General features: G+C 33.0%; 4 protein-coding genes across 11 annotated transcripts in view; 3 read left to right on the top strand and 1 right to left on the bottom strand.

Annotated features, from left to right (window-relative positions):
• Positions 1 to 21,593, bottom strand: part of LOC144852166 (uncharacterized) — a 133,219-nt gene that overhangs the window by 3,087 nt on the left and 108,539 nt on the right. Inside the window, exon 1 of one of the 2 annotated variants that reach the window (XM_078709915.1) lies at positions 77 to 209. The exons of the other annotated variant lie outside the window; for it this stretch is intronic. Coding sequence (XP_078566041.1) covers positions 77 to 157 — 81 coding nt within the window. The 5' untranslated portion in view covers positions 158 to 209. Of the gene's footprint in view, positions 1 to 76; positions 210 to 21,593 lie in introns of those variants that run through there. 2 annotated transcript variants of the gene reach the window in all.
• LOC144851774 (arpin-like) lies at positions 355 to 3,487 on the top strand. The gene is made up of 6 exons (XM_078709380.1): positions 355 to 501; positions 766 to 841; positions 1,320 to 1,452; positions 1,940 to 2,146; positions 2,305 to 2,471; positions 3,068 to 3,487. Exons 1-6 carry the CDS (start codon positions 410 to 412, stop codon positions 3,074 to 3,076), a joined length of 684 nt encoding a protein of 227 aa, XP_078565506.1. The 5' UTR covers positions 355 to 409; the 3' UTR covers positions 3,077 to 3,487.
• LOC144852137 (nesprin-1-like) overlaps positions 6,911 to 21,593 on the top strand; it is a 156,642-nt gene continuing 141,959 nt past the window's right edge. For 6 of the 7 annotated variants that reach the window (XM_078709861.1, XM_078709865.1, XM_078709864.1 and 3 more), the window contains exon 1: positions 6,911 to 7,207. In XM_078709861.1, coding sequence (XP_078565987.1) covers positions 7,132 to 7,207 — 76 coding nt within the window. In that variant the 5' untranslated portion in view covers positions 6,911 to 7,131. Of the gene's footprint in view, positions 7,208 to 20,271; positions 20,330 to 21,593 lie in introns of those variants that run through there. The other variant, XM_078709863.1, reaches the window with a different exon arrangement.
• Positions 10,992 to 13,069, top strand: LOC144852000 (uncharacterized). The gene is made up of 3 exons (XM_078709677.1): positions 10,992 to 11,628; positions 11,725 to 11,831; positions 12,073 to 13,069. The coding sequence occupies exons 1-3, from the start codon at positions 11,193 to 11,195 to the stop codon at positions 12,979 to 12,981; spliced, it is 1,452 nt and encodes a 483-aa protein (XP_078565803.1). The 5' UTR covers positions 10,992 to 11,192; the 3' UTR covers positions 12,982 to 13,069.

Raw genomic sequence — 21,593 nt, 5'->3', positions numbered from 1 at the left:
ATAATTGAACCAGGCTTGGTAGGCCTTAAAACTTTAAGCCTCCTCTTCATTCTTAGGCTTAGCTAGCCTGACTTACCTTGCTTGATGAGTCCGATGAAAACAACCGGTCGCTTAAAGCCTTAAACATTAGTGCAAAAGTAACGTCTATATTCAGCATTAACCAATAAATAATGATAATTTATAATTTTGGTTCGCGTTATATAGTATTTTATACAATACCTGACGTGGAAATGGAAACGAAAGACGCACGACTAATAATAAACATGACAGGGGATTTCCCCTTTCGAATATGACGTCATTTCAATTCAAAGGTCACTTGTAAAACACGTCTGGCTTACTTCCGGGTTTGGGATTTTACTCCTTCGTTGTTTACAGCGACTGATGTTGTTTGACAATTTAATTATTTATAATGTCTCGAATGTATCATAATGAATCATTAAAATCTATACCTGTGCTGAACCATGATTGGGGCGAACCTTGGAAGCCTGAAAAATATAACATGTAAGCCTTCTTTCTTTTCAATTAAGGCTTAGAATAATAAATAGGTTTAGTTAGGTAGGCCTAGCCTAGTTAGCATATAGATAGTAACTCAGTGAGTACTAGGCCAGAGAGGGCCAATAGTCAGATCAAGTAAGTTCTTACCAATTTATTCATTTAACTTTTAATTAAACAAAAAGAAAGAAGTACAATTGATTTGACTTGGTCAAGGCCTATTCATGAATTTGGCCTATATTTTTTTATGTTGTTTTGTTTTTTTAATTTTAGTGGCAAAGGTTTTCTGATTGAAGGAACTCTAAAAAGTAAATCAAGACATGTTATAAATGATACAACAAAAACAAAGGTAGCTAACCCAATAGTTTCTACATTTATTTAACAAAAAGCAATATTTGGCACATAGTTTCGCATCAATAACAGTATATATAACAACAATAACAATATAATATAACAATCAATAAACTTTAATAATTAATTATCTGCGATAATAGATCAATAACAATATATTCCAACAGTTTGTTCCTAATACTAAATAGCCTAATTATCATATCATTATCAATTATATAATCATATAGCTTCATTCTTCGGATGGGACATTAAGTCGTTGGTCACATGTACATGATAAAGAACTTGGTAACTATTAAAAAAATAGTAGGAAATCATCACCCAGTGTGCCAATTATGGTACTGGGCTTGGCCCTCTAGGAGAACAGTCTTGTATAAAGAAGAAATAGATTTAAAAAAGTCGACCTAATATGCATTTTTGGTTTTTCAAAGCTTGTTCAAATTATACTAAATAATGTGTTTCTTTTATTATAACCATAGTATCGCTACTATGTATTATATATACAAGGCCATACAGCCCATCGGCGACAGTTCACTGATAAAGGTGAAGAGATGGAACCAAACTTCAGTGCTAAACAGGTTACAAACACAGGCTACCTCAATTCATCTTACAGTAAGAAAACAAAATATAATGTAGGATAAAATATAGTTCCAGGGGCTATGACATTTGTAGAAAACTAGTGGGTGGGATTATACTCGAATTGCATTACCATGTAATTCAACTCTTATTTAGCCTAAAATTAGGAGATGGGATTATACTTGAATTGCATTAACATTTAATGTGTCCGTATTTAGCCTAAAATAAGGAGGTGGGATTATATTCAAGCATGGGATAAACTTAATCAAGTACAATATCCATAAAATATAATTCACTTTTTATACTGTATTTGTATGTACTATATTGGTAGATCCAAAATTATAGTTGACATAGATGCCAATGGTAGCTAAGAATATGGAATTAAGTAGTTGTACTTTTCTGTGTTTTTCTCTTGAATGTTCTACTTTGATCTTCAGAATGAAGAAAATAAATAAGAATCTAATATATACTGTATGATAATTAATAATTTTTTTAAAAGTGTTGTTGTTCAAATCTTTTTCAGAACTTGACCCAAAAGGTAAAACAGACAGGGTTGAATTTTCTGAGGTCTTAAAGACAGTAAAGAAGGCACCATTAGCCTCTATAACAGACACTCACACTCCAAAAGATTGTGGAGCATTCTGGATATTGGAGGCTGACATGGACAAAATGGAAATAGCCAATGAAGAAACAATCCGATTAAAAACAGCTGGTGACTGTCCATTTGTATGTAAGTGCAGCTTATCTAGCTCCAATAAATTTAAATGGAACAATATTTAAAAAAACTTGTATTAGTATTCGACATAGTAAAATACCGTTTCTCCTCCAAACCATTCATTAATCATTCATCAAGAACCAGATTTGTAATAATTATTTGTCCTTTTTTAGTCTCTATTACTAAATTAGATGATGTGTCTACCAGAGTGTGTAACTACGCTGGTGATGCTGAGGTTGGTGCGTCTTGGACGGATAAGGTGTTTGCTTCCAAGGAGCAGGATGCACCTCATCAGGATTCAAATAATCAGGATAACGCTGGAGCTGATGATGATGAATGGGTAGGTTATGGTACCAGTATTTGTGTGTTATAGCTATGAGCGCTCACTGGCTCAAGGGTCTTTAACTTGATTCCGATCTGTTGCCAGAAAATCAAATAAAGCGTCATTGTTTCGTTTTTCACATGCGTCTACACGCATATCGATGAATGCATAGCCACGAGGAGCATCGTAAAAACGAAACATAGACGTTTGATTTGATTTGCCAGCGCAGGACCGGAACTGTGCCGAAAATGTGTGAAAGACCCTTCAGCCCAGAGTCCCCAGAGCCTAACAGGAGCCGCCCAATGCAACTACCCAGCGTTGGAGGTCCCCTTAAGAGTGCTAAACCAGGGGAATTTCCCTCTACATTACCCACTGAATATGAGAGAGAAGTTTGGTAAAATGAGGTGTTGAACAATCTTCCTGATCCTATTACAAATGCATCCTCTATCATAGTTTTCAAAACACTTTTAAAAACTTATCTTTTTTCTTTGTAATTTCTTTCTGTTTTTTCGCTTAGCGCTTTGGGACAATCTTTTGATTGTATAAGCGCTTTATAAATCGAACATTACATTTTACATTTGAATGAATAAATTGTAATGTAATTTACCTTGCAGGATGATTGAAAATGTTGCCAAACAAGTTTGCATATAAATTGTAAAGACTGCACTCAAACAAACATCTTGTGGATCTTGAAATATACATTATTAGTTTTCACACTAGCAGATGGTATTGCAAACGGCATTGAATCCCAGTCTGCATGGATAGCCAGATTCAGGCTGATCAACAAATATTTAGGATTATCTTTTTCTGAATGCTCTTAGTGAAAATTGAATTCAAATCTTTTAAATACAATGACTGTTCATTTAAAAACAGTTTTAACTATTCTTGTTATGCGTTTTCTGAATATTTGGATCTTTGAATTTAGATTGATATATTTTTACAATTTTAAAATATATTATTGATATAAAGGTTGTATTATATATAACTATACCTAATTATTAATATTCATTTGCTAATTTCTTGGGTTATAGGTTAGGTTATTTATTTTCTCAAATGTTATTTTTCTTGGAAATAAAAGTAGATAATACAAAATATTTGATTTCAGAAAATGTATATTTTTTTTTATATTAAATACTGTATAACTATTACATATGAATTTGTCAGTTTATTAATCTCGTGGAACTATGATATTTACAACGGGAATTAACAGGATTAAATATACGTATATTGATTTTACTATATTTTGAATAATAACTCTTACTGAAAGTGAAAAAAGAATTATGTAAAAGAAAATATATTTCATGGCAGTGAATGAAATAGAAAATGCTACCTGATCTTTTAAAAAAGTGTAATAGCCCCCTCTATTGTTAAGTCTGTAATTTATCGATTGTTTACATTTTCATTTTAATATTATTATGCAACTGGACATGCCGAGTGTCCAAGGCGGTAGTTCTTAAAATATAACGGCCTGTCATTTGGGAAGGTCAACAAACTCGAGTCGTATTATATGGGATATATTATTTCGATCCTTATTTCATATTGAAGATATAAATTATGTTTATGTTGGTATGTATTTTAAAGTTGTAAATCCAGTGAGATTTTATTATAGTATAGGCCTTCTACTTTTGTAGTAACTAATCATATGTGATGAGAGTGAGACAGAGAAGGAAACAGTCACCATCATCATCCATCCACTTCATCCATCTGCTATCAAAGTTAGGCCTACATTTTTAACCATAGACTGACTGCATCATAATTGTCCAGGGGACCAGGAACAGTTTTTGGGGTAGAGCCAAATTCAAAGTGTAAGAATAAGGAGATACAAAAAACAAAGTGCTGTGCCAGTTGGAAATCTTTGTTCAATCTAACTGCTACAGTAGTTAAGTAAGACTAGTAATAGTATTAAGTATAATTGATTTTGCTCTAAAACTAAAATTTGTGAAAGGTATTTGAAAATTGAAATATGCTTTTGATTTGCATAAATAAAACCAGTGGAAAATACAGTTTGAAAGATGCGGTTACAGACAACACAGATGAACTGTATTAATATGCCAAATATTGTGTAATTTAAATATAGATTGAAATATTTTGTCAATGGCAATGTCATTATCACTGAGGTCAAGTTTGAGATTGCTGCTGGATTTCCCAATTATGACCCCACACCCCCTCCACTCACTGTCCCCGACCACCGACCAAACCCTCAAAATGTTTTAATAATTTGAAAAAAAAGTTTGAGATTGGTGGAAAAGGCGTGAGATTTTATGTGTGTGGTGTGAGAGCTTGAGGTTGGATAAAAAAAAGACTTGTGCCAGCAGATGCATAAAGACAAATTAATTTTGTCCACGGATATAGGACTTAAACCCGGTCAGTGTAAGTACAGTAAAAGAACACGTACATCTTTCAGTTAAAGATGTATTGTCCCCCTGAAAAATAATTTTTAACATTTTTTTTTGTTGAATATGCCATTTTAATGTCACATATTAGTTATTTACTTCGACCAAAAAGTGGATAAAAAGAAAATTTATTTACTTAAAAAAACTGGAATTTAAAGCAAAAAATGGTCAAATTGGCTGCCAGCCAATGGATTTTTGGTTGAATTCAACCATTTATTATGTTATTTTATAAGTGAAAACATTATTTTTTTTCGTTTTTTTTTCTTCAGAAGTGATTAACTTTATTAAAACTACAAAATAACATATTCAAAGTCTGATTTAATTAATCTTCATTTTTCATGTTTTTGGGGGACAATACATCTTTAACTGTAGACCTAAATTGTTTGTATGTCCTTTTTTTTTCTCAGATAAAGTTTTTTGACTTAAATTTAAAATAAAGTTTCAATATCATTATTGTATTCTTGAACTGCAACCATGTAAATTTCTTGATAAAGTTTATGTGTATCTTTCCAGTATCTGTATTTACTTTTCAGTAGAATTACATGTTTTTAATGTTTGTTCCTGTTGTTTGTCATTGATTATAAAACATGTTTATCAAGTTTATTACTATCATTCGGAATCAATCAACAATGATTAATTATTTTGTTAATTATATTTACACACTTAATCTTTATTACGGACTTTGAAACCCACATTTGTTTTCAATACAAATTGTTTGTCTAGAATGTCCTTACATGAACTTGTTGATTATTTACTCAGTTCATTACAATGTTTCATAATTGTGTTATATTATAAACGACGTATAGATTGTACTGTAATTATTAATTTGGATAATAAATACGATCTTTGTACAGTAGCATCAGTTAATTTACTATAAAACACACATTCTATAGTACAGTTATTATTAAATGTTACTACCAAACCAAGTTCATTACAATGTTTCATAATTGGGTTTATTATATTTACAATACGACGTTTAGAGTGTAATTATTAATTTTGATAATAAATGTGATCTTTGTACAGTAGCATCGGTTAATTTACTATAAAACACACATTTTATAGTACAGTTATTATTAATGCTATTACCAATTTCATTAAGGCAGCTTACATCATTGTTTCGTGGTCATACAGAAATATTTATAGTAAATACTGTTTATGTAATATTGAAATTTTACTTGATATTGTATGATATACTGAAATTAACTATGAAGCATTGATTTTGATTTTTGCCATGGCGTACAGCAGTTACAGGCAGCGCACACCACAGGTTGGTTTTTGAATGAGCATTATTGAACAGTAAAGCGTGGCACGAGATAATTTTTAGTGGTTACCAGTGCCGTACCCAAGAAATAAAGTGGTGCGTTGATCGCAAGAAAAGGGAACAATCTTTGTGCGGGCCAGAGGGTTATCAAAGGCGATTCGTGAATAAGTGGTCAGGTTGAAACCTTATCAATCATACTACGGCCATGGTTGTCATTCATTTATATTGGCCAAGAAGGCCATTTTATAAAATTTGTTTTTTTGTGCATATTCATTTATTTCCATCAAACGACCCTCTGCCCTTCCCTATGTGCTTAAAGCTCTGTCTACACTATCAAACTAGTTTGACAAAAAAGTGTGACATGCCCTAGTATGGCAGTAATATGTCCAAATATGGTAGTGATATGACATCATTATATCCATATATGGGCACATCACATTTGATAGTGTAGACAGAGCTTTATGAATGTAAATTGGCTAAAAAACAAAGATGAGCACAATGCCAGATGGAGGCTGCTACAGTAGCTATAGGATTATTTTTTCACAAACAATATTAATAGGATAAATGTCTTGTTTCTTTGGAGTTATTTATCTGTACTGTACATACTGTAAAGTATCATGGTCCGGAGTAATAATATGAGAATCAACAAGTTGCAGTAATGGGTGTAAAAACAAGGCAACCTGGCTTGGTGTACAGATATCACATATCACACTGCACTGACTGTATAGGCCTATAGCATTCCTCTCTGTAGGTCTCTTGAGGCCCTGTCTATAATTCACTTTGCTCTCTTCCACTCAGGTTTCAAACAGCAGAGGCTAAACAAGTTCAAGTTGCCCTACATAGCAACCAAGTATGCTACCAACTTTACTGCCTTTTAATCACCCTTATGAACATTTCCATGGTAACGCAATCGCAACTCGTGCAACATCAAAAAGGAAGTGATACTACAGTCGGAATATAATATAGAAAGGTGTACTGTTTGGAAAAGGTGTAATTTTTGAATTTTAAATAGTACCCAGTTGAAATGGCACATTTTCGGAATGCACTCGGACGAAGAGGCCCAAGCCGGCAGATCAGCAGCACAATCAAACACTTAGCAGGTAAGGTTGTCACTTATTTTGCAAGAAGAAAGTGGGGTCAAATACCTGTAGCAGCTTAATGCTATAAAGGTTCCATGAAGTACAACAATGTATGTTTGTACAGTCACAGTGTGAATGAGGTCCTATGGAGTACAACAATGTATATTTGTTCAGTCACAGTGTGAATGCATGCTATATACACAGAGGTTTGTTTACACTTGTGAATGTAATTCAAATGATTTTGACTTGAAAACTACTTCAACCTTTGTTGAGATCAGCAGTAAACAATAGAAAACAATAATTCATGTTTTTTATGAAATATATGCTGCTTTTAAAAAATCTTAGCTGTGGATAAAACCCCATAGTGTTACTTAAGTTCTGAGTGTTTCTTTTTCTATTTTAAAGCATACTTTAACAGACAAGTACTAAAAAGTTAACATTTCATTTCATGATTTTACAAAATTATTATTTTTTGGGGTGGTGGGAGGAATGGAGAATATTCTGTATCCTTCAATTCAATCCTTCAGCATGGTCTGTGCATTTAAATAAAAAAATAAAAACAATATTATTTAAACACACATGTGACACAGATATGCATTAGCCATTAAAGAAGGGTAATGCTTTAATAATGGCTTTGGTTTGACTTAAAGGCCAGGTACGGGCAAAAAATTTCTATTGATCATACATTTCAATAATTATCGATCTATAGTTTCCCCTATGTTTCATAATTTTTCAGATTTTATTTGTGTTACACGAGCTTGTTGAAAATAGGCACTTTCTTATCAGTGGGGGGATAGTTCAAATTACATAGTAAAATCTCTATTCTTTTGTACACACATTTTGTAAATAGAGAGGCATTTTAAAAAGCTATGAAAAATAAACGGTGTGGTAAAAAATATTATCAGCTGAATAAATATAGGTAATATAACTTGAATATTACATTTCTGATATTTTTATTCAACTTCAGATTTTTATTTTCATGCTATAGCAAAAATTATCCACCGTATATCCACCATCTTTTTTCACCATCTAGGGAGTCACCAGACATGTTATTACATTAGGTTAACTACCTAACTACTGAAAAAAAGTCTTCCTGGTTTTTATGGAAGAATTTTGCCAAATGTTGTATTTGACCATATTACGGGAAATTCAAGTTTTTTCGTCTTGATTTCTGTTACAAATATTTGATTTATGTACAATTAACCAAATATTATATTTAAAATTCATGCCTGTACCTGAGCTTTAAGATCTTAACTTAAGACATTATAGGTCAGCTGATCTTAATTAACTGACAAAGAACTAACTGTGTTTAGCCACAACAAAGGAGATACAGATGAAGAAGGTAGTACTACAGTATATTGTATTGAGTAACTGTACTGTACATTAGGTTTTATTATAGAGTATTTACTTTTACAAAGTATCACCTTAAGTTTGGTTCACACTAGCGACGCAATGTAACGCAAACTATGCAACGTAAGAACATGGCCTTCAAATAATTGTGTTGCCCCCGCCTGCGTGAAATCAAACCTGCGATGTTTGCAGCACTGTTGCTTCGTCGGTTCCCACTTGTGATTATGCAATACAGCACTTTGTGTCAATACTGGGTTGCGTTACACTGCGTCACTAGTGGGAACCACGCTTTAGTATTCTTTTTTTTTAATCTAAAATTATTCAATGGATCTTCAATGTAACCAATTTAATATTCAAATAGTACCAGTAGGTTTAATTGAAATACAGGTTTCTGTTACTATAAATGCAGTTCATTGAAAATGTATTCATTACCTTTGGCCTACTTACATTAAAATATGTTTTAAACACTAAAGTGTAAATAATTAAAACAGTTTTAAACCATTTTGAATGATGCTTTTAAAATCATCATAGTTTTTACAACACATATATATTTCAGAGTTTTTAACTTGTTGCTATAAATTTATTTCAGTAGTCTTAATAACAAATTCTGTAGTAAATTGACAATTTTTCACAGTTTTTAATATGACAGCTTGTCAGCAGTCGTTCTTGGTATGCGTAGATTGATTTTCTGACTGGACAGTTGTCTGTACATAAATGAAAGACTACCACGCTGTGTTTTGATACTCGAATGGTTGGGAAAAACCCTGAAGGAGAGTGTTTCTGTTGTGTGTGGGTCGTTGATTTGTCCTCGTGTTTTAATATTGGGGTTTATCACAGTCACAAAAATAATTGTTCAGAGTTTGTATGCAGTATTTCCATAGTATATGTCTCCATTTTCAAACATTCATTGGACGAAATTCCATACTGTAGTAATTATAGAGATTCCGGAGATTTTTCGTGTTTGTTAAATAATAATCAGTATGTTCGGTGGTTTCTCACATCCACAATCATAATTTTTCATAGTTTATATGTTTTTCCGTAGTGATTGTTGCCACTTTGTATGTTTTCCATAGGAATTGTGGATATTCCATACATAGTACTGTACATGAAAACTATGGCATTTTTTATGATAATGACTACCACCATTCACCCACTAGGCCTATAATACAGTACGTTTTTAATTGATGAAATAAAACATAGCTTTCTTAATCTAACTATTACCCGTGTAAACCAGTAATGGCCTACAAATTCACCATATTATGGTTAATTATTATACTTTATAGTAAAATACTGTACAATATGGCAAGGCAAATTGCAGTATTAGATTTCAAAATTGATAAACCACCATAGAACATTGCACATAAAGCATAAACAAATTTATTCAAGCATGGATTGCCTTTAATAGGAATTGTATAATAACAATTGGTATGTGTGTGCAATGAAAATAGTGGTTCAGACACCATACGCCCGAGGCATCTACAGCTTTTGTAATAAAATATTCTAGCCTATTTTACTGGTAGTGGATGTTGGAGAATAATAAATAAATAATTGTTTTAGATTATATATCTCGAGTATGCTTAAGAGAGCCAGTCACTAAAAATCAAACATTAGGTGGCAAGGGTCAAAATTTCGAATTGTCTCATATTTTGCACATTGGTAGACCTTGATGTAAGTAAACCTGATGTGTAGTTTGTTTGGTAAAATATCGCTTAGTTTTCGAGAAAATCGAAAAATAACGATTTTCGGCCAATTTTGTTAATTTTTGGTGTATAATTTACATTAAGTTTAACAGCCTCTGGAAGCCAAATGTAGCAACCTAGCGTTTTAATATTTTACACTTACGTTAACTAGCATCTTGACAATAATTTAGTAAAGTTTCAAAAAATTTGATGAAATTTTAAGATTTTTACTAATTAATTACTAATTAGCATATATAAAACTCTTAAAAAGTAGGTTAAAAACAAACGCGTTTTTTTTCATGTGCGACGAATTTTTTTTAAATAAAAAAATCATCAATCTAAAGTTTAGATACTAATATTTATGAATCAAGTAAAAACAATTTGGGGAAACTATTTTGCGCTCCGCGCCAGAGCCACAAAGTTGTAAGAAATTCAAAGATTTTATCTGTCGGCAAGATCAATCAGATGTACCTATTGTTATCTATTTAGCAATCTAAGTCGCTTTGAGCTAAACTTTTATTACGCGAAACAAAATTGAAAGATAAACTGAAAGTTCCTGGAATAATTTTGAATTAAGTTGCAATTTAAACACAAACTAAAAAATACGTTTCTGGTAAAATTTCAATTACTAATCAATATACAAAATTAAGCAATTAACTAAAAATCACTCGCTTATTCTTTGTCGAACCACATTATTATAAATTATTCCATCCTCTCATAGTTTATAGGATAAAACTGAAAAACACATTTTTTTAAACTTGTTATCGTTTTCCTGTTTGTCGAACCTGGTCGAACTTACTCAACGAGAATGTTTCAAAACATTAACCACAGTAGACAAAACACTTTACTGCATATATTCGATAGACAACGATATCTTCATTGGCGTTGACAACGGAACTGATTTGTTATCCATTTTAGTTTATGTCTTACAATGTAAAGACGTGTTGAAAATAATTTTTATATATACTTATTGTCTGATGGCTTTAAGTTCAAACAAGATGGAGATTTCATGTTCTTTTAAATCGGTTGTTGGCGGAGCTTGTGGATTCGATAGAAAAGACCGCAAACAGAGCACTGAAGTCCTACCTTTACAAGCATGCCAGAAGGAAATCGCTGCACACAGACACATGTTTAGGTTTACGGGCATCGATAGTGAGGTAGACCTAATTCTTAGTCGAGCAGCCATGTTTACCTTGCCCGCTGATATACATAGTTGGACTGTTTGTCCCTTGCATCGATCGGAACTTGGCTTAGGTTGGTCTCGAGGAAATAACAACAGATGTAGAGTGCCGCCTGATCTCTCTAATCACATCCAAAGCAAAGGAAAGGGACCCAAGTGCGATAGGGGTATTAGCAAAGAAGATTCGCAACTAATATTAAAGAAAACAGGAACTTTCCTGCAAGTTGGTTCAGGTAAATATAATTTAATTTTTATATTTTTATATATTTAATGTAATTTAAACTGTTAAACAAAACCCTGTAAGTAAATGTTTTTACGCTTTTTATCAGGTATCTGTTCAACTTGCCGTAAGATGCTGAAGTCATTGTTACCTGTAACCTCGAACACTGAAACAAATAACCCTAGTCTCGTCGATCAGATGAGCGCACTAACAACTGTAAGTTTAAAAAAAACGTACAGTATGACATTTATGAATACGCATTTATTGGCGGAAAGATTAAGTAAATAATGTGTTTCATGTTACTTTGTTCATTTTTTTTCGTATGTTGGTGGTAGGAGGAATATTTTCTGCATTCCCTGCCATTGTCATCATCATTTTATATATATCACGAATCAGTGCGTCAATAATTGAATCAAAGTCAGTAGTAATTTTTTACCAATATTATTCTTATTTTCAGGAAAGTAATAAGGATGAGTTTTACATGCCATTAGCCACTCCAACTTGTCAAACACCGGCGTGTGATGTTATGGATACTCAAATGAGCCTATATCAATTTTGCGATCCAACTTTTGCTTCAGCTACCTCAGAAGATGAATCAATTCAATCTACACCAAGAGAAAAATTAAATGCATTTCTCAATTCAAGGGACGTCAGTCCAATTAAATATCCTTTATCTGCACCGCTGGAGCAAGTTTCAGACCGTACTAAACGTTTCCACATGCGCAAGGCTCGTCAAGTTGTCTCTATGTGCCTGGAAGAAATCGCACCTGGTCAGTCGACTACTCTACTTGAAGGCTTATCAAGTGATAAAACCACAGAAGCTGACGAAAGAACCGATTCTTCTCTATTAGATGCTCTATCAGAATGCTATCTTCATACTAACCACTGGAGTACAAGACGTCAGATTTTATCGATCATGGTTGATAAGGTTACCTTCAAGGAACTGCAGAAATGGATACCTAACTTGACTAGATACCGTTTTAACGTGGCCAAACACCATTTATTGTTACATGGTAGAGGTTCTGTAATTCAACCTCTAAAGAACACTAGAGTATGCGTACAGCCAGGGAAAATTGACCACTTTGTTACCTTTATAACAAGTTCTCAAGTTATACAAGACTTGCCATTTGGAGAAAAAACTCTAAAACTTTCTACAGACAGAGTTATAAAAATCCCAAATGTTGTGCGTAATCTTATCCCAGAACAATGTATTCTTCAATACGAGAGTTACTGTCAAGAGAAGAATTTTCAACCTATGAGCCGCAGTACATTGCGTAGAGTTCTCAGTGTTTGTTCTGCTTCTGTACGCAAATCCTTACAGGGCCTTGATTATATCTCATGCCAATGGTGGAAAAGCCTTCGATGACCTGGAGAACATCGTTGATAAGCTGGGAGATTGCTATGAAATGGGTTTGACTTGGGCCAAACAAACAAACCAAAAACTTAAAGATGCCAAGCGCTACCTAAAAGGTGACTATAAGGTAATAACAATCTTGTTTAAATATCTTGATAACTGCTACAGTATAAATAGAAAAACAATATAATAAAAAAGGCAAAGTAGCGCGTTGTATGTTGCTCAGTAAAGCTGGTTTGGACTGGTTTGGAAAGCGTGGACTTCCGTGGCACATAACGGTCTTGACGAAAAAAAATAAAGATAGAGAGGTACAGATGCTTACGTTTGTGCATATTTTTAAATCTTGCAGTCAGGATAGTACTACTGTTGTGGCAATCATCGACGATGTGTTGAGGCAGCTGCCATCTATTGCACCCGATATACACTCTGTGTATCTGCGTCAAGATAATGCAGGATGCTACCACTCTGCCCTAACATTACTCTCGTTACCAAAGATAGCGAAAGAAACGAAGATCAAAATCCGACGTATTGATTTTTCGGACCCTCAAGGGGGGAAGGGCGCATGTGACCGCAAGGCAGCCCATATCAAAAATCACATGAATAAATATCTTAATTCAGGAAAAGATATTGAAAATCCAGAGCAGATGAAGGCAGCAATTGAGTCCTTTGGAGGCATTCCTGGAGTGAAAGTCATAGTTTGTGCTTTACCTACTGGTACTATTTGTGCAGCAGGGAAATGGAAAGGCGTGAGTCACATCAACAACATAGAGTATGGAAGCAGGTCCATGAAGGTGTGGATGGCGTATGGTATTGGTGCAGGACAAAATCTACTTTTGAGTAAATTCTGTGTGCCCTCGAAACTACCCAATTTAATTCATAACAAGGATACAACGTCTGATCAAAATCAAGTATCATTTATTACAGTAAAAGCAAGAATACAAGCCAAGACATCTCATGAAGAACAAGCTGATATAAATGACGACGAACAAATAGAAAGTGAAGAAAGTCCTGGCACCCCCAGCAAACTGTTCTTTTATCGCGAACAAGGTTGCATTAGGTCATATCAGAGATACTCTTCCCTAGAGAAACACTTAGATTATGAAAATCACAAGAACGCACTAGAACATGAAACACTATATGACAGGGCAATGAAATTATACGCAACACAACTAGAAGAGGGTACTTCTAAAAATCCAGAACCAACAAGAACCAACGATTTGCCACGGTTTGACATTGGCCCCGACCTGCAAATGGGCTGGGCGTTAAAGTCCTCTGCAAAAAAAACCCGATTTTCTGTTCCACAGAAAACCTACCTTATTGATGTTTTTGACGTTGGAGAGCAGACAGGACAGAAAGCTGATCCATGTGATGTCTCACGAGAGATGAGATCGGCCAGGCACAGCGATGGTTCACATCTATTTAGCAAGAGTGAATTTTTAACAGCACAGCAGATTGCAAGTTTTTTCTCACGCTTAGCTAAAAAAAGGAGGACAGATGCAGCCGTTCATGATGATGATGATGACGAAGATGATGATTACGACAGTAATGAAGATGGTGACGAAGTCCAAGAAAATGGAGACGATTCAAAAAAAGAAAGAGAAATTCAAATTTTGTCGCAAACCGTACTGGACACAATAGGCTTACAGCATCCAATAATGTTTGAAAGGCATAATATTTGTGAACTGAAAGCTCAAGAAAAACTCTCCAGATTCTCTTTGCCAATGTTGCAAGAAATGTGTACTTCTCTTGAACTTGATACCACAGATATAACCATAAAGCGCAAGAAGCCATACATTGATTTGCTGGGAAAGCTGGTTTCCACGTGCAGTTGCTCGATTGATTAAGGTAGCAACGAAGGTAAAACTGTGTCTGTGAGAATTCTTTAAAATAACAATTTAATATGTGGGACGATTCTGTTGTCTAAATTGTTAGTATTTTAAGTCGCGTTCTGTAAATTTTTAATAAAGCGAAGGGGTGAAACAATGGTAAAACAATAATTTATTGTTTAGGCCACGAATTATTAGGAAATTTCGCACGAGCACATGAACGTTAACGGTTGTCACCATTCTACTCATTTGCATAACAACAGAGTTCAGCGAACATTTGCGTTAACGTACTTGCTCGTTTTGATTTCGCGCTTCTACGGGAAGTGTAGAACGCAACACATGTGTAGCGCACGCAACATACGCCACAAGTATTAAAACAAATCACGGAATACCTTGGGTTTAGAGACTAAGCCTAGCCAGGCATGTTTAATCATGTTTTGGTTAACGTTTTTCATTGACGCTATTTTTCAGAAATAAGGTTCTCGACGCACGTAACTAAAGTTTTTCGTAATGCTTGCGCACGCACAGATCAAGTTGTTTACAAAGTGGGCAGAGCTTGGAAAATAGCGTTAACGTGCTCGTGCGAAAACTCCCTATATGAGAAGATAAGAAAATTATGTTGTAAAGCCTGTTTTCCACTAGGCGAAATTATTCGCGCAAATCAAACATTTTCGCGTATACGCGCACGCCCAATGGAACACGTTGTTGATAAAAATAAACTGCGCATGCAAAAAATGTTCAATTCGCGAGAATAAATTCACCTTGTGGAAAACATAACAGGCTTGATGAAGCTAAGCGAGTTATAATGTTGAGCTCAGATAGTAATTGCTTAATTTCATCATGGGTTAGTCGTTTAAATTTTACTAGAAATTTATTTTTAGTTTGTGTTTATATTAAAACGTAAATCCAAATTATTCAGGACCTTTCAGTTTACCTTTAAAGTTTGTTTCTCATAGTAAAATTTACCTTAAATATGTAAATAGAGAACAATAGGTACATCCGATTGATCTTGCCGACAGATAAAATCTTCTCTAAAATCTGAATTTCTTACAAATTTGTGGCTCTGGCGCGGAGCGCAAATAAGTTTCCCCAATTTTTTTTTACTTGATTCATAAATATTAGTATCTAAACTTTAGATTGATGATTTTTTTATTTAAAAAAAATTCGTCGCACATGAAAAAAAACGCGTTTGTTTTTACCCTACTTTTTAAGAGTTTTATATATGCTAATTAGTAATTAATTAGTAAAAATCTTAGAATTTCATCAAATTTTTTGAAACTTTACTTAATTATTGTCAAGATGCTAGTTAACATAAGTGTAAAATATTTAAACGCTAGGTAGCTACGTTTGGCTTCCAGAGGCTGTTAAACTTAATGTAAATTATACACCAAAAATTAACAAAATTGACCGAAAATCGTTATTTTTCGATTTTCTCGAAAACTAAGCGATATTTTACCAAACAAACTACACATCAGGTTTACTTACATCAAGGTCTACCGATGTGCAAAATATGAGCCAATTCGAAATTTTGACCCTTGCCACTAAATTACGAATATGTCTGATTTTTGGTGACAAGCACTCTTAAATATTTTTATATAGTAATAATACATTTTACAATTTTAAATGTTTGAAAATGTACAGTACTCATATTATTTCCATTTTAAATTGAATCTTGAATCATATTACTTTAAGTAATAAGTGGTATTAATGTTAACTACAGTGCTATAGACTGACACTGACAGTTTTCAGCTATGAATTTTTGGAGCTGTACTGCAGCTTGTTGCCTTCCAATCCCAAAGTACAGTGTTCAATCCTGACCAGGGTTTTAGATCACAGCTTTTTCTACACAACTATCATAGTGCAGTAAAAAGAGACGTGAGTTACAATCCTGGTCTACCTTACCATCGTATGAGATATACTGTAGGTTTGATATAAGCATGATAAATTATATAGTTTATCAATCCTATAGTTGGTGATTTTCTCACTGTTGGATTTATATGAAATAAAAAATTGTTTCCCTTAGGAATCTCCTACAAGAAATGTGCAGTAGTTATTAATGTACAGAATAAAACATTTTCTACAAGACATAAATCTTATTATTAAGTGATGGAGTATGGGGGTTGATTTGATTTAAATATTATTGATCAATACAAATACATTGGTACAACAATGTCTGCATATTTTGTTATTTTAGTGGGTATTGCTAATCTGAGCAAACCTTGTGCAAAACTGCACAAATATTGTACAAACCCCAAAAAACCCTGCACTAACCTCCTTAAAACCAATTGATATTGATTACTGTAGATCACAACTAAAACTATAAAAGGAGACGTTTGCATTTTTTTTTAGGTGTTTAGAAACACTTCAGTTTTTGGGAAAATTTCAGATTTCACAGCACAAACCCCCAAAAAACCCTGTGCAAACCTCCATCAAACCAATTAACATTGATTAAATCCCAACTAGAGCTATACATTTTAGTGGCCCCCTTTTCAGGACCTTCTTCCCAACACTGGGGTAAACATTCTAGCCTCTTTATGCTACATTCAGGGATAAGCTTTTGTGAATACTGTGTTATGTACGAACATTTCACTTGGGCACTTGGGATTCTTGTTTCAACATTATCTTTCTACTGTATGTTGAAATAGTTGTATGAAGTACCCACATACAAGACAAACACTTATTCATTCATTGATAGATGAACAAATACAGCAAGTTTTTTCAATTGATATAACAGTTGGTATAACAGTTATTTGTTAGATTGCTTCGTTAGGGTAAAATATTTTAGGCATATGCTCAGATGGTGCTAGTAAATGATTAATCGAGATAATTTTTAAATGGCACTATAATAGCATTTATTATTGTACTTTCCTATTTTTTTGGATGTGAATACATTGATTTGATTTGAATTTATTAGGAAAAATCATTATAAAAAATACATACAAAGTGATAACATAAATTACTGACTTTACAAATAACATTTATAACAGATTTTCCAGGATAGCCCAAAAAGCTTATTAGCTTATTTCCATTGGGATCCGTTTATAATAATCTAAAATAAAAAATATAAACGTTACAAAGTATTGCATTAAACATGTAAATATAGCAAAAACAATAATATATACAAAACAGACTATGATTGACTTATACAGTGTACTTTCATCCCATATAAACAAACTAAAATCTGGAATTGTGTCAAAGTTCACCTTAGTGGGAGATGGAGTTAGTGTTAACATATTTCACATTAAAGATCCATTTGATTTACTATACAGAAATTTGTAAAATTTTTTGCTTATTTTAAATTTAAAATGTGTCTTTTATTTATTAAAATATTGAACAAATAATACTTTTGTTAAAGACAGCAGAAAAAAAATGAAATTATTAAATTTAGACTATTTTCAGTGTTCTTTAAAAAAAAACTATAGTTCCATCATGGTCAAGTTTATATGTAGGGTTTTCAACTATCAACTATTAGTAATTGAATAATTCAATAGTTTTGAAGTCAGTCTGATTAGATATTGAAATTGAAATTTTTTTCTAATGGTACATTGTGATGGTGTAATGGCCAGTCTATTTTGTGCCTAGCTTACCTGGATAAACTGGCAAATGCCCTATTCTCCTCAAAACAGCGAGATATGAGTATATTTGAGTATATCTCGCTGTTCGAGGAGAATAGGGCATTTATCGGGTAAGCTAGCACTTTTTTGTGTGCATAATGCATTATATTTTAATTTTAAAAATTGTTTTAAACTATTTATATTTCTTGGGCCTGTTTTTAGCATAGAACCGGTTCCAATAACTTTTGTAGTTGTTGACAGTGTATATGGTCATGTTCTGTGATGTGTAGGCCTATATAGTCATGTTCTGTGATGGCCATTTCGGGGTGTCAGTTTATTTTTAGCACTTAGAAAGTATTACAGGAATCTTAAAACTTGATTGAATTTGTGTCAGAAATAAACCTGATGAATCAAGAAATTGTATAGGCCTACTTTTCAAACACCTAAGGTTTCTATTGTAAAGGAACACAAGAAGCTCAGCCTTTTATTTTGTGTTAGATAATTAATCTGAATAGGCTTAGCTTAAGCTAACAAAATAAAGAAAAGAAAAGACCATGGTATTACAATACTAGGCCTATCGTGTTTGCAATGCTCAGGTTCTTTCATTATTCAACCAACACTCTTTAATAATGGGGCTATCCCATGTGAATACTGTACCTGCAAATAATTTATGGGTTATCTTTAATGCTTGTGGTTGCCTAGCAACATCTACTATTTGATATACATTTTTATTACTTTAGTGTAACATTCAATCTGAATATTTAAAAGTATGAAAAAATATTTAATAAATAAATTTGAATAATTAAATAATAATTTAATTTAAAACATAGTGTAGGGACTGAAGACATGACTTACAGATTAGCTGCAGATTATGATACACTTTGACCAAATTGGAAGTCCATAGTCTTGAAGGCAATAGGCCGGTTAAATTTATTTATTTTTTTTAAATGGTGAAATTGAAAAATGGCTTAAACCATAAACTTATACAGAACAATCTGTATTTTATGTTTAATTTTTTTCTTCTGTTGAAAAACTTTAATAAAAACTACATAATGTCATCTTCATTTTTTTATGTTTAGGGGACAATACATCTTTACATACGTACTCCAATTTTTATTTTGTTATTGTACACGTAGTTGTGGAACAGACAAACATACTTTGAAAAATTGAATTGTTGTACAGTAGTTGTAGAAAAAGATGAACAAGTAATTATAGTAGATTTATATAGTTGTAGAAGAAGAGCAAAAACACTGTAGATTGTATTGTTGTAGAAGAAGACGAAAAGAATTGTTAAAAATTGTATTGTAGTTGTACCTATAGAAGATGTTCAAAATTACGGGAAAAAATTGTACATTATTGTAATTTGTATAAGAAGATGAAAATTTAAAAGATTGTATTGTAGCTGTAGAGGAAGAGGAAAACACTGTAGATTGTAGTTGTAGAAGAAGACAAAAAATATTGTTCAAAATGATATTGTAGTTGTAGTAAAGATAAAAAATGCAGTAATATTGTACAGTAGTGTAATTTGTATAAGAAGAAGATTGAAAATTTGAAAGATTGTATTGTAGTTGTAGAAGAAGATAAAAAGTATTGTTAAAGAATGCGATGACCTGATTGATCTGTTTATGACGAGAATAGAATGACGCTTTAGTTCAGCCATTGTAAACATCACAGGTCTTGTCCATAACAAAAGGAAATATAGTATTAATTGAATGTCGCCATGGTTAGTTTGTAGTTTGAAATTAGTCCACTATCTATAATCAAATTATTCACATCGATGTAAGTCTAAACGGATTTACTCTGAATCTATTTTCATCATATGTTAATGACAACGAGACGACAGACAGTTTCATATTGTGTTTCAATGAAGGGGGCCAGTATTACAATAGTCTCAGATAATTTCTCTGTTGTTAAAGATTTTCTCATTTTTGTTTACTTTGGAATATGTATTCATGGGATGTTCAAGAAGTAAAGAAACTAGTAAGTTTGATTTTTAATTTAATAAAAATGTTTTAATGATGTTTACTGAAGGAAGTACAAAGGAAAGTTTGCAGTTATATTTCACTTTTATGTCTTGCTGTTAGCATAATACATTGACATAACACTGAAGAGGGAATCTGTTGGCATTACACAGTAGAACACCTATTAAGGGGACACCTTCAGGACTTAAAAATGTGTCCCTGAATAGATGTTGGCTGTAGTGTTAAAACATATATTGTCCCTCAATTGTTACATTCGAAAGTGCCCCCTGAATAGTGTTGACTGTAGTGACAAAACATATATTGTCCCTCAATTGTTTCATGGGAAAGTGTCCCCTTTATAGTGTTATCCCCAGAATAGTAGTTTGCTGTAGTGTTGAAACATATTCCCCTCATTTATTTTTTATGTGAAAGTGTCCCCTTATGGGGTGTCCCCTGAATAGGAGTATCCCAACAAAAGATTATTACATGGAAAAGAACATTCTGAATTGTACATGTCTGATCATCAGATAACAGGCTATAATAATTAATTGCGCCAAATTGACTTGTAAACCCTAGAGATGTTGTTACAGTATAAGAGCCATGTCAAAAATTAAAAAAAGGTATATAGACTACAGTAGTCAACCCTGCTTTTATTTGTCTAATTGTATGTTTGTTTTTTGTGGAATGTGTTTTTATTGGTAAAAATGAATTTGGGACCGTTTGGAACTTGAGAAAAATCTGATATTAGGAGAGCTTTTGCTTTTCAGAGAGCCCGGTATTGGGAGAGTTGACTGTACCAGGTATAGGCCTAATGATATTTTGATATCGTCAATTTACACGGTTATGATTATTTCAAATTTATAATACAGAGCTGATTGTTGTATGTATACATCTCTTATCAACCTCTTAGTATGGTTCAATTAGCATTTAAAATAATATAACAACAAGTTGAATGAATCGCATTATGCTGAAAGTATTCAACGGTTGTTAATCCGTGTTAAACGACTGTGGATAGGCGGACATTAACGCAGCTCAATTGTTTACCATGGTGGATAGGCTACACCGTGACACAGTTCACTTATCATACTGTGGTTCTAGTCAATATGAATGAGCAAGAAAGAGGTGTTTAATTCATGGACCCAACAATGTGTTCTTTGAATAGGGGTTGGCCATAGTGTTAAAAACCATATTGCTCTTTGTTCATTTAACAATAAAGTGTCCCCTTAATAGAGGTGTCCCTTATATAGGGGTTGGCCATAGTGTTCAACCATTTCTTGCTCTTT

The sequence above is a fragment of the Antedon bifida genome, chromosome 9 (assembly GCF_963402885.1).
Source record: "Antedon bifida chromosome 9, ecAntBifi1.1, whole genome shotgun sequence".
Lineage (NCBI taxonomy): Eukaryota > Metazoa > Echinodermata > Crinoidea > Comatulida > Antedonidae > Antedon > Antedon bifida.
Note: the sequence above shows the minus strand (reverse complement) of the source record. Positions and strands in the feature narration are given on the sequence as shown.

What these genes read in the sequence shown, in the direction of transcription:
- LOC144852000 (XM_078709677.1), top strand. Translation starts at nt 11,193, where the DNA reads ATGGCTTTAAGTTCAAACAAGATGGAGATTTCATGTTCTTTTAAATCG. An exon ending in TTTCCTGCAAGTTGGTTCAG is followed by an intron (nt 11,629 to 11,724) that starts GTAAATATAATT and finishes GCTTTTTATCAG; the next exon opens with GTATCTGTTCAACTTGCCGT. An exon ending in AGATGAGCGCACTAACAACT is followed by an intron (nt 11,832 to 12,072) that starts GTAAGTTTAAAA and finishes TCTTATTTTCAG; the next exon opens with GAAAGTAATAAGGATGAGTT.
- LOC144851774 (XM_078709380.1), top strand. Translation starts at nt 410, where the DNA reads ATGTCTCGAATGTATCATAATGAATCATTAAAATCTATACCTGTGCTG. An exon ending in ATGATACAACAAAAACAAAG is followed by an intron (nt 842 to 1,319) that starts GTAGCTAACCCA and finishes TTATAACCATAG; the next exon opens with TATCGCTACTATGTATTATA. An exon ending in CTACCTCAATTCATCTTACA is followed by an intron (nt 1,453 to 1,939) that starts GTAAGAAAACAA and finishes AATCTTTTTCAG; the next exon opens with AACTTGACCCAAAAGGTAAA.